The 13,479-nt window shown below is 36.8% G+C and overlaps 1 protein-coding gene across 2 annotated transcripts; it reads left to right on the top strand.

The window, feature by feature from the left end:
* Positions 1–3,254: 3,254 nt before the first annotated feature.
* Positions 3,255–12,195, top strand: LOC103704803 (P-loop containing nucleoside triphosphate hydrolases superfamily protein). Of its 2 annotated transcripts, XM_008788247.6 has the most exons (7): positions 3,290–3,384; positions 6,354–6,564; positions 7,881–8,130; positions 8,296–8,573; positions 9,924–10,088; positions 10,181–10,315; positions 11,748–12,195. In XM_008788247.6, exons 2-7 carry the CDS (start codon positions 6,556–6,558, stop codon positions 11,958–11,960), a joined length of 1,050 nt encoding a protein of 349 aa, XP_008786469.1. In that variant the 5' UTR covers positions 3,290–3,384; positions 6,354–6,555; the 3' UTR covers positions 11,961–12,195. The 2 variants fall into 2 exon arrangements, with proteins under 2 accessions (XP_008786470.1, XP_008786469.1); XM_008788248.6 differs by lacking the exon at positions 6,354–6,564 and having other exon boundaries at positions 3,255–3,384.
* The last annotated feature ends 1,284 nt before the right edge of the window (positions 12,196–13,479 follow it).

The raw sequence follows: 13,479 nt of genomic DNA, 5'->3' as shown, positions 1-13,479 counted from the left end.
CAATATTCGGCCAGCAAAAATAGGAATAGGATAAGCTTGATCTTCTCAACTTTTTTTTCTTAGTAGTTACCTTTGTTCTATCTTTCGTTATTTAGCTTTTGGATTTGATGGGAGATGTGCGTTTCACATGATTAATAGTATAGTTGCCTAGTAGATGAACACGAGCTTGCCATCCATAGGAATGCGATGTAGGCGGTTATGATGCACTGGTACATATATAGTTATCAGAAATTATGTATATGTGATGTAGATCGTTAGATCAAGATTTAAATTTCTTGTGTTTAGGATAGAATATGTTGCAGTGACTCTATAGTTGAGAGGGTTGCAAAAGCAAATGGGCGAGCTAAGTCCATGAACCTGAAAAAATTTATGCCGTCTATTCATCTCCACAGCTCTTTTTTTCTTTTTTTTTTTTTTATGTACAACGGTTGATCACCTAATTCTAGGATAGGTTATGCCAACCGAATCAGAAGTGAGACAATAGCCCAAGGATGGAAGAAAAAGCCCCTGATATGTCCAAAGGAACTCTCCGAAATGCTGGGCATCATAGGTAGTAACCTAATCTGTAGTTCTGTTCACTTTTCGATACACATGCACAGCCTGAAAGGCGCTACACTTTCTGGCCAATTGATGGATATAGCAAATAAGAGGAGACTCGTCTCCCATCCGCCCCTCTCCGCATATCCAGTCGACCACCGAGGCAGCGTCCCTCTCGAAAAGGATCTACTTCGCCCACAACACTCGTCTCGTATAAGTGATGCCTTTTCATGCTGCCTTGAGCTCTTTCTTTTGACATGAGTGCCATGTGCTAAGATTTTGAGCAAAAACTTGATGTGGTGGCCCTATATTCCACGCTTGTTTATCCACTCTCATATACTTCCATCAAAGGGTTTGGCAATTTGTATAAAAAAAAAAAAAGGTTTGGCAATGGATTGAATCTATTTCTAGTCTAGCAAATAATCTCAGGATTTCATATCCAACCCATTTAAAACTGGATTGAAAAGAATAAACTTGTTTTTAGCTTAATTATTTTGCACAAATCTATATCTAACAACCAAATAATTTTGTTGTTCACATATTAAGTATATATTTTGGCAAGAGTAATGAGAGGGGCCGAAGCATGGTACCATAAAAGGCACTTCATAACTCAGGTGCCAATTGGAAATGGTATAAGATAAAATTTTAGGGTCAAGGATATAGATAAAGTGAAAATTGAGAAGAAGAAATTAAAGAAATGCGACAGATCCTAAAGCATGTTATTCCCATCATTGCTTTTCGAAAGCACCATCCATGTTTGTGGGAATGGTTCTTGAGAATATTGTTCATCAAGAATCGGCCCATTCTAGATGCTGACAAAGCTGGAGAGCTCAAGCTGTCGTTTGCTCCGGTCAGGATTGGAGAGGATGTGAGGCATACGACCGCTACTGGGATCCTCGTTGGGTGGCTACACTCTGACTTGAAATAACACAAATAAAGAAGTTCTCCGATTGGAGCGTATCCGATGGAATATTCTTTGATGTCTAAGTTGGGATGGTATTCAAAAACAGAAGAAGGTGCTCTTGTAGTTTGTTAAGGCGGCTTGAGCACTTACCTTTTGGGTTCCTTTCTTTTGTTGATTGTCAGGATGGAGGAGCTTACCTACTACCGAAGAATTAGGACACGTAGGCCAACCAGAAATGACTACCCTAGGTATACGACATAGATACAGATGCGAATGTCTTGCACACGGATGACATTCTACCTATCACATTGGTAGGATCTCAGTGATCACTAGAACCCCCTTCTGGTTATGATGTGGCCAATCTTGGAAAACTCATGATATGCGAATTCGGTCACGCAGCGCCGAGCCTGCCAGGTTAGTGGGCCTGATCAACCATGTATTGGCGCCATGGCAAACTCTGATTGGTTAGTCCTTCGATGAATTGTGGCCGATCTGGATGCGCATCAATAAATAACAAGCATAGTGGTTCCATAATTTTAGTAGATGCAGGTTTCAACTCTATGCAACTTCAAAGTTTGTTTAATATCTATCACAGCCGCAGCACCTTCTTTAACTATTAGTTTAACAATGGCATGCGCTCAGGTAGATGCATGCAGGAAGCAATTTATCTTTCGCACCATGATGTGCTCACCTTAAACTGTTGAAATCCTAGAGACACAACGTATCCAGAAATTTTAAACCTAAGCGACATACTCTCTTAGACCCTATTGGTTCGGCTTGAGTGTTTTTTTCTTTTTTTCTTCTCATGCTTTATCAGTTTGATTTCGGAGACATGACTTGTTTATTCTTAGCTTCTTCAATCTTCATGCCTCTTCGACTCAAATCATAGCTAACCATCTAATACTAAGTAAAAATCAATAATACATCAAACTTCCAATTCAAACTCGAACAAACAACCATAATTTATAATACTAACATTAAATCTATATTCCTCTCTCTCCTCTATTGTAGATATATATCTGTAAAATTTTATAAAAAAATATATCACATATAATCAGGCATGTAGCCAGTATATGGGAGTCAATCTTTATTGAGACTTATTCAGGACTTACTCGAATGACTACTTAACAGAAAGTGAGAGCTCTGGTTTCTCTAGGGATTTTCGTAGTTTGTGGATCACTTCAAACGCCAACCAAATTTTAACAAGATATTAAATCTAACCACCTCCCCCCCCCCTAAAATCTTGTTTAAAAAAAAAAAAAAACTATACCTGGAACCAGATTAGATACGACAAGATACGATTTCAGAGGAGTCTTCCGTGCTATAGTTGAATCGAATCGATCGGCTCGAGGATAGACTTCTGGTTCGTTTACAGCACGGGATAAGTGACGTGCAGGCGAGAAAAAGTACCGAGGACTCCAGCGTTTGAGGCGTGAGAGGCAAACCGCTTCCATCCACGTGGCTTTACAGAGTTAACAATGACCACGGACTCTCCTTGGTTCTCCTCAGCAAACCAACGAACCAACCAATTCAGATCCTTCGATCAGTACATCAATCCGCGAAGCACAGCATCCACATCCATCCATCCGACATCCAACGGCTCGGTGGACGCCGAAAGGCGTAGGGATCGGGGTTGTTTGTATCTTGCGCACGAAAAAAGGATTGACCCTCCTTCGCGCGAAGCCACCGTTGGATCACCCATCGCACAGCTCTCGATGATCCGGACTCGTGATTCGTCCACGTGCGCAGATGTCAGAGAGATCGGTGGGCGATCCAACGGTGGATCCTTGTGCAATGAGTAGAGTCATATATGGTGAGCATACCGAACTTGATAAAATCGGCCTCATCTCAATATAAAATTATGCCCTCCTACCCTTCTCAACCAAAACTCTTAGAAAGAATCCAGCCCTCTTTCCTTCCCAGCGACCCGAAATCAATCTCAGGTAATCAATTCTTCGACTTCTGATCCATATATTCGCATCTATATCGCGTTTGATTTGATTCTTATTAGTGATTTTGTTTGAAGTTTTGCAAGGAATCATGCCATGCAGATCATTTCTTTTTGGGATTTCTTTTTGTTGCTCCCAGAGGAAAATATAAATTTTAGTTCATAACCGCTTAAATCCATAAAGGTTTGCGTAGTATATGGATTTTGTTTCTTTCTTGTTTTTTTTCCTTATTAGTGATTTGATTTGATTCTTATTAGTGATTTTATTTGAAGTTTTTTCAAGGAATCACGCCGTAAAGGTCACTTTTTTTTATTGGGATTTGTTTTTGTTGCTCCAGAGAAAGTTATGAACTTTTAGTTCCGCTTAAATCCATAAGGGCTTGCGTAGTATATGGATTTTGTTTCTTTCTTTTTTCCCCGAGACATTATCCTGTCAAAGCTTGTAGATTTCGATGAAATATTATATTTATATGTATTCTTTTTTTTTTAGTTTTTCAAAGCCCCCGTTTGTTGAAGTCAAGTATAGTTTCTTGTGAGATAATGGCTTAGCATTGTGCTATTTTATGGTTGCTGTGTGTGCGTATAGAAGTACTTTATATGATTACCTGGTAGTTCGGTGTCAAGGTGGTGCCTTTATCTACATATATGCATCACAACATGCATATATCTTTCATTCCATTAGATAGGCATGGCATGTTGTAATATGATCAAATGAACTGGTCAATGCATGTATCTAGCAAGATATTTGATCTGTCAATACATGTATTTTATAGTTTGGAACTATGTATTTACCTGTTTCACTAGTTCTGGAGACTGGAGCACCTCTGTGTTCTGAACATACGTAGAGGTCAAGCAGGAACAGGTCATTAGGGTTTTGCAGCATGTCAGTTTTGCTCTAGTATATTACCAAAACAATAACAGCTGTTATATATATGTTTGGTGGTCATGAGGACTCTTATTTAACACTACTGTTGTTTATAGAATTGAAGGGCTTTGTTTGGTTTTTTTAGTATTAGTACTTCTAAAAATATCTATAGAAACGGCTTTCAAATACAAGACAATACTCTTTAGAATATAAGTGACAATCATGTTTTCACGTTGCTGTAATAATCTGCCATATGCCATTATAACAGCTAAACATAGCCATTATAATGTAGCAATGGGACTATTGAGAAGCTAGACTCTTGATTTTTTTTTTTTTCTTTGGCATGACCATAGTGGTTTCTGGCATGAACATTGCAGAGTAAAGTTGTAATTTATGACTTTTATACCTGACCAGCAAGATTTATTCTAGTTGTACATGGTTGGCAATCATCTTACAAAATCTTCCATTCTCTTGTGAATTATCAACCGAATGTAAGCTATCATTGCTAAATTATCTCAATCAGACCACTAGTTTATCTGTCTTGTTTTCTATAAAGATAACAAGGGCACTGAAGATAGGTGGAGTGCTTCTTCCAGAACTAAGAGGCGTACCTCTTTCATTCTTATGTTCTTCTGAATTTTTTTTCCAAATACTTTAATCATTTTTTTACCCATTGGTAGCTCAAGAGTTGCTTCTTCTAAGCCATATTCTCTTATCCAGACCTGATATTTACCTTGAAAAGGACAAAGAACAATTCCATTGGAAGGGATTTCGTGAAATACTGAAATGCATACTTTGTAGGATCGATTTCCATTGAAATGATGTAGAAACACATGAAGAGTCAAATGGAATGAACCTATACCCATTTGAAGATAAATCACTATAAATCTGGTTAGCAAGGTTTGAAGAATTGCAAATACTGCATGCTGTACAGCTCTGTGCCAGCAAACTATGAGTAAATATGGGAGTGTACCATAGTATGGACCATGCTGGTGCATAACTGGTATGCCCCTATACCATGGTAGTTCAGACCTTGTTGGCTAGATTAAATAAATAGGAAAACAAGGATTAAAGGTCAATGGATTGTGTTGGGGGGCATGCGAGGAATTCATCATGTGAGTGAGTGCATGCATCAGGGTGAACTGAAGGAGTTTATTGTGAAGCTCAGTTTGTTTTACAGCAAAGTAGTAGGAGTATGTATAAGCTTCAAGTTTTTAAATCTTCATTGTTCAATTCCCGATTCGATCTTGACTTTCCATATTGAGCTTGCTAGAATTTCCAGTGCATTATATTTGTGGTTTCCTAAACATGTTTGACGTGGTATTGTGAGATTGTTTGGAGTGGAGGGGACTGGAGAGAAGGGTGTCAATACAGTAGTCAATGATTGGATCCGGTTGATAGGTAGCATGTACAACTGTCATGTCTTTTTGCAGTAATTTATGAAAACTAATATTTGAAAAATGTGTACCAGCATAACTTGCAAGATAACTGTTTTATGGGAAGTTGCATAGTGATATGCTGATATTATGTGATGCTTACCTTCACTAGAACTTTGTATTTCATTGATCTCTATCTTTATATATATATATATATATATATATATATATATATATATATATATATATATATATATATATATATATATATATATATATATATATATATATGCATGCATGTACATACCAATGTTGTATGCGTGCCCTTTCAGTATAATTTAAAACATTTTACCCCTCCAGGTCAACAGGCATCAAGTTTTATACTTAAGCTCAATTGTAACAATATATCCTAACTGATATAAATTAATTTGGTGCAAGATAAGATATTGCCATGAGTCTTTCATAAAACAATTAATTTCATGGGAGCAAGAAGTCAGCAGCGAAGCTTGGTTCTGTAAAATAAATTATGTAGATAAGAAATATATTACTGAAAACAAACTAAGATAAAGGAGTCTAAGTTTATGTAGATAAAAAATAATTACTGAAAACAAGTTAAGATGAAGGAGTCTAAGTTGTGCTCATATTTTAATTTTCTGAAGCGAGACTAGTGAGGTGTCTTTCAATGTGCTAATTTCTAATTGTCTTTCATTTTTTGCTTTGCAGAACCCACATCTTTGGTCAATATGGAGGTTTTTATAGGCCATAGAAGTTTAGGGGGATCATATTTACCAGCATATCCTTTTCCTTACAGATTTATTATGAAGAATAGCAAAGTAATTCCTGTAGGCTTGTTAAGTAGGAGAAGATAGATATCATGACCTATTAAGAAGATCTACCTCACTGTGGTCAATTGGTGCTGTGGGTTATGTCGAAGGTATAATAAATATGAGATCTTTAACTTTCTGCATTAAACTTGTAAACAAATGAACATGCCAAAAGATGCAAAAAAATGCCCTGCTGCTTCTATAACAAGATGTTATAAGCTGAGTGCTGATGCCATATAGCCAATGTCCCTTTATCAAGCTTTTAAGTTCTGCACGGCAGTATTAGGCATGCAATGCCATGCCATATGCAGGTCAGGCATTGGCATGTTAGTGCCACCTGCTGCCTTCAGGCATAGTCAACTATTTAAATTCATGCTCCTTTTCTCTTCTTGTATTCTTCTTCTTCTCGTTATAGTGGGGTGGGGAGCTGTGGGGTGGCTCCAGTTCTTAGTGCATTCATTCAGTGCTTAACGGGAAAGAATGCTGAACGATTTATAAATTCAGGCACCAAACAACACATATCAAGGCCTGTTGGTTGTGGATGTATGAAGGTGTTTCAACATATGATTGATAAAAAGGAATCAAGTGAGCCTGGCAGCCATTCCAAGGGGTACTTGAGCTCTAGCAATACTCAAATTCTAGCAGGAAATTAGCTAATGAAAAATTTGACCACATTCTTCATTGCATGCTTGCAGAAATGAGTTTAATTATGTAAGGGAACATGCATGGACTAATGGTCCCATAAAAATGTTCACATGTTTGTTTGGACCTAAATGAAACCCACCATATTATGTTTGTGAAGTAGTAAAGAAACTTGTAGTAAAACCTTTAAGTTGTCAGGTTATCAAACTATCTTGCCTGGGATTTGGTACTGCCACATGCTTACAGATGCATTAGGAAAGCAACTGGTTCCAGGGAGGTAACATAAAGCCAGGTGGTATCGTCAAGACATGCAAAATAATTGCCTTCCACTGCAGATAATTCTTGATGCATGCATATATCTTAATTTCTTATCAACATTACATATGCTGTTTGATAAGTCTTATGATTTGTTTATAACTACTGTTGTGAAATATTACCGAAAAGCAATACCTTCCTCTCCTTCTTTGATACACACAAACAAACACAATATGATACTTGGTGTCATTTAGGGTCTGCTGCTATTCTAAGATTTTATGCAACTTTACCCCTGGGTTCTTGTCCTCTTTTACATGAATTTCTTTCTTCTTCCTGTATTTGTCGTTTAACTCTCCCATGCCTCGTGACCGACATTCAGGAGTAGCTTAGTTATTACCTTTTATTGGTCTCTCTCATTTAAAATTTGCTTATTGATGAAAAAAGCAAACCATGCAATGTAGAGGCTAATGCCTGCCTATTGATTTTTGTTGCTTTGTCTGTAGCTTTGAAATTATTTATTATTCTGCAGAGATTTTTTAATTACACAATGGGTGGAAGCAAGATAGATGATGACTGGGAGTTTACTGCATCGGGTAATGGTGTTAGTACTGTAGTTTTGGTTGGAAAAACTGGAAATGGCAAGAGTGCAACTGGGAATACCATTCTCGGTAGGAAGGCATTCTTGTCGCAATTCAGTCCAGCTGGCGTGACATGTACTTGTGAGATGCAAAGCACCATTTTAAAAGATGGTCGTACTCTAAATGTTATTGACACTCCTGGTAAGTATATATATATTTTTGGTGTCCTTAACCTTTTTCTCTAACACCGGCTGCTATCAATTACTTATTCTCTTTTTTTTGCTGAAGATCGATTACTTATTCTCTACTGCACACTTTAGGTGTTTGAATGTGCAGAAAAACTAAAGTTTTTTTTTTTTTTTGAAGGACTCTTTGATTTTTCAGCTGGTTCTGAATTCATTGGGAAAGAGATTGTTAAATGTATCAACATGGCCAAGGATGGAATTCATGCAGTTCTTATGGTTTTTTCTACAAGATCACGTTTTTCAAGAGAAGAAGAGGCCACGATTCAGAGTTTGCAAACCTTTTTTGGTGAGAGAATTGTTGACTACATGATCGTGGTTTTTACTGGTGGTGATGATCTTGAAGAAAGTGGAATGACCTTGCAGGAATTTATAGGTCGTGGGTGCCCTGAGCCGTTACAGGTTCAATGCCATTTTGCCATTGCTTGCTTCTTTTTTTTTTCACAGGAAAAATTATTGATTCCCTTCATATCTAGTTGAATTTTATTTTCTTATCCCCAGAATAAAATAAATAAAATATGAATCAGATTTTTTTGGAAATTATGAACATGTTATTTTGAAAACATATGTGTGCAGTCAAGATTTGCAATCTTGGTACTAGATCCCATACAGTACCCAATTGATACGTGGTGTATTGTGTTAGTATGATGCTTATCTTGGAAGCACACTTGGTAGGGGGGCATGCAGAGTTTCAATGCTCTATTGGTACGGTATGGTATGCCCCGTAGCAGACAGTATTGTATGGTATAACAAAGCATGTTGCAACAATGTGCAAGATATGTACATATAATGCTGTGTTTAACTAACAAGACAGCCATTGCCATGCATTGCATGAGGTGCTCATTTAATTTGTGCATGGTTAATATTTTGTTCTCTTCAAACTAAAAACGACATTTCATATATGTCATTCCATATCCATATATATGTTTTTTTTTTTTTAATAAATTACGTCCTGTGTTAATCTTTGAAGAACTTTCTATGAAACCCCTAATTCCAGCACTGATTTTGGGTTTCTACCTAGCTTCTCTACCATTAGTATCTTGTACGTGATTTTCCTTTTTTGATATCACGCCAGCTGTCTCCATCAACTACTTGACATTCTCCATCAGTGCGTTCTCTTCTTAAATCAAGAGTGTAAAGTGCAAACACACTTCGTGCCGTTCATGTTTCCTCGTGTTGTGGAGAGCATAACAATGTTATATCTCACCACTTCTGTATCATGCTTATGCATCAGGTTATTCTTCTTTGAAAAGTGATGGAATTTATTCACTTATCTGATTTCTTGTTCTTTAGTGCAACTGTTTGAGAATTAATTGCTATTAAAGCAAGGCGGGAATTCCTGTTTACCTATATTCGGTTCTCAAAATGATCCATGTGGTCAAAGATGGGTGCAAAAATGAATGATCAGGAAGTAGTGTGAAAGCGTGCATATAAACTAGCATGAACTATTACTATAATTGTTCAAATAATATAAAAGGAACTTTTATCTTTTTTTTTTATGGTAAAAATTATAAGAAGCAATAATGTCTTATAATAATATAAGCATACCATCTGAAGTATTTTATATTAGTAAAATGACTTGATGAATGAATAATGTGTACCGAGTTGAGAATCATGATTGCACATTGTAACTTGGCTATGTATTTCTTCTCTCTCGTTTTCACTCATTGTGGCTCTGACCCAAGCATAATTCATATATTAATCCATTTAATCACATGACATAAAACATCTCATATTGATAATTTGTTGCAGAACATTCTTCGGCTGTGTAAAAAAAGAGTTATGCTTTTTGATAACAAGACCAACAATGAGATTAAGCGAGCTGCGCAGGTGAAGCAGCTGTTCTTCCTTGTAGATTCTGTCGTCGCCAGTAATGGCGGACAACCATTTTCAGATCAGATTTTTGCTGAACTTAAGGTAAGGATGTTCCTTACCATATTAAAAGATTGTAGGTTGTCTTTGATATTTATTGGCACTACTGATTGTTAACACAACTATTTGTTTAACAGGAGGGAGCTTTAAGGATGCATGATAGAGAGAAAGAAGTCGAAGCTATGAAGGGTTATTCGGAACAACGGATATCACAGTTGAAGGAAGAGATCTATAAATCATATGATGATCAGCTTGCACGAATAACAGATATGGTACTCTCTTTAACTAATCGCTTCCAATGACATCTACTTGCGTTATTCTTGAAGGACTTATACCTTGCTAATGGAGATTCACAAGCTAATAACCACTTGACGATTGTGAGACACATAGTTTACAGATATGACTATAAGGCTGTGGTGGGATCTGGGGGAGTCGCACAAACTTTACTTTTATCTTATGGGTTACATAATATTCAAACACTCAACAGAGATCTTTTTAAATGTGGTAGGAAGTACATCAGTTGATTTGTTTGGTTTAACTTTAGATTTTACTTTAGATGAGACATGGTGGGTTCTGGTATTCTGCTGAGCTCAGACAAATGGGTTTGATTACATGTTCGGGCAACATTGGTTAGGTTTCGTTATGGCTTAGGTTAAAGGATTTGTGAGGTGCTAATATGGTTGATTAACTTGGTTAAGGATTATTGTGTCAGTTATTTTCCCCCCTGAAAAAATGAGTTGGTTAGGGGGGGCTTGGTTGTCTGTTTGACAAAGCTAATTATCTACACCATTTTCAGGTGCACACTACGGTTTAATACATTTTCCAAACATAGAAAATATTTATCTTCGTAACTTGCCTATATTAATGGCTAAGATATTTTCTTTTCTTAGCATATATTAGTTCGAAAATCTGTATTCTGTTTTAGTACTATAGGATTTCATTGTTCTTTCAAACAATGGTTTTTGTTATAATTGAAAATATATTTAGAACTTATATGCATATCTCTATGTATGTACATATTCACATATGTGTGCATATATACGTAGATTTTGTATTTTGTGTATCATATGCATAATATTTATTATATGCATAGGTTATATGTGAAGAATGGGTTGATGCGATTATATATATTGGTCTTTTGTGTATAGATATTTCATCTTTGCACCTTCATAGTGCTCCCAATACCTGCTTCTCCAAATTATTTGATTAATTCTATCATTTATTTTCTAAAAAGAAACAGGCCAAATAGCATAATTGCAAATAATGGCCTGTTATATCATCTTTTAAATCATTAGTTCTGCCAAATCAAAAGGTAACTGCAATTGTCATGCATTATTTCCAGATGTCGTATAACAGCCTTTAGATTGTCTTTTGTGTGTCCACTTTCCATGTTCCCACTATTTTTTCCAAACAAACTGTGATGTCAATTATATGTCCATGGCATTGTTGACCTTTGCACTTAAGAAGCACTTGAACTTTTTCTGAAGTAGATCAGCAGCAGAGTATGCCTTGGATTGATTTTGCTTGTTCAAGGGTAATTTGCAGCTGGACATTCTATTACTTCACACGTAATTCAGTTTTGAATGTGTAATGCAGCTTTTTCATGTGATATAATTGAATTGGTCACATTTGATGTGTTGTTGTCTCACCTCTTCTATGGTGATATCTTAATGTGGGCTTGAACTCTGATTTTTATGTCTGCAGGTGGAGCACAAGTTAAAACAAACTATTGATAGACTTGAGAAACAGTTGGCTGAAGAACAAGCTGCACGACTAGAAGCCGAGAAGCTATCGCAAGAAGCCAGAATGAGATCAGATGATGAGATTCGTTTACTTAGGGAGAGTCTGGAGAGAGCTCAAAGGGAGAATGAGGAATACCGAAAGCGCGCTGAAAGTATGAAGTGTGCCATCCTGTGACATCATTTCATTGGATGATTATAAATACTTTATGAGGTTGTTTATAAGGTGATATTTAGAATTTTTATTTTCGTAGGTTCAATATGGAGCAAAACTTTTAGAAATTCTGCTTTGGTAGGTTTGATATGGAACAATTCCAAGTTTGTGGGCCATGCTATTTGTTCTAATTATATATATATTTAGCGTGCTGAAATATACTTGATTGGTTATAAAGCAATGTATATGCTGTAAGATACATCTATGCTTTACCTGCTACCATGTTAGTCCATTGTTAATAGTTTCGCTCCGTCTGTGGTCATACAAGTATATGATGGACATGATCTTGTTTCAAAGGTTACCTTAAGTTCTCTCGGCCGGAACTCTTGTTTCAAAGGTTTCGCTCCGTCTGGTTTCGCCCCGGCTCTTCTTGGCCGGAACTTTTGATATTGGAAAGAAAAGGAAGAAGAAAGAAAATATGAAGGTAACTTCCTGCTTATAGTTAGTTGATTATAGTAACCTGTTTGTTTTTTTAATCCTTCAATGGTGTTTGCTTGCATGGGTCTCCTGGAGCTTTATGTGCATTATCCATTACTCTTCTAAGTTCTCTCGCATTGAGACGGTGGATATCACAAGTAGAGGACACTGTTCTGTTCTCTTGTTTCTCCCCCAATGAAACTAGGAAAATCTTGAAAATTCTCATATGACTTTGATTGTTCAGTCAATAAATTGCATGAGGTCCTTTGTTTCACCATCTTTTTGTCACCTTTTTTTGGTCTGGCCTTTGAATTGCATGGAAATCTGTTTGAAGTGAGCTAATGAAAACGAGAATTCTTTTGGCCAGATCAGTCATTTAGGAAAGTGTCTTCTTAAATTTTTGATCAATGCTAATGCGACTCGCAGTTCCAATCCGTTTGGGTTAGAAATTTGAACGCACGTTAGGCACCCACCCATCCTCCATTGCAGAGCTCATACAAAACGTCACACTAAATCAGAGGTGAGTGATGTTGAGCTCCTCGGAATAAATAAACATCAACTGGCCACTGTCATCCATTCTTGCAGCCAGCAAGTCCAAAGTTTACATCCAAAAGCAGAACAATTTGAAAATATTATTGAATTGGATTAAGGATAAAGATGATGGCGTCTAAAAACCCATGATAGAGTAGAGGAAAGAAGGTTTCTGACGCGGAGAGAGAAAAAAAAGGATCATCATCCTTTCCTGGACGTCTCTAACCTTACAAAACTCAAAAAAATTAATAAATTCTAGCGAAGGCAAGATATGAACCCATTGGTGGCATACTGATCTTCAGAATGCCAAAAAAACTCCGTACCATACTGATACCATGCTAGTGTGGCACCGGCAAGGAGTTTGGTACTAGTACAACGAACCTTGGTTTTAATACAAATGTTTGTAGCTTGTGCGAGTAGATAATAAGCTAATCAGAGGCAAAAAGGTTATCTTTGTTGCAATTTATATAATAAGCCAGGCTACCTCGTGCATGTGAGATGTTCTTCAACTTTAGGGTTCACTAGGATTGATATT

Source organism: Phoenix dactylifera, chromosome 4 (assembly GCF_051530095.1).
Source record: "Phoenix dactylifera cultivar Ajwa chromosome 4, Ajwa_hap1_PhDact_Kaust_v1.1, whole genome shotgun sequence".
Lineage (NCBI taxonomy): Eukaryota > Viridiplantae > Streptophyta > Magnoliopsida > Arecales > Arecaceae > Phoenix > Phoenix dactylifera.
This window is presented reverse-complemented; position numbering and strand designations above follow the sequence as displayed.

Bases quoted from the DNA above. Each gene is read 5' to 3' on its own strand.
- LOC103704803 (XM_008788247.6), top strand. The intron at 8,131-8,295 runs GTAAGTATATAT...TTTTTTTTGAAG, and splicing joins AAATGTTATTGACACTCCTG to GACTCTTTGATTTTTCAGCT. The intron at 8,574-9,923 runs GTTCAATGCCAT...AATTTGTTGCAG, and splicing joins GGTGCCCTGAGCCGTTACAG to AACATTCTTCGGCTGTGTAA.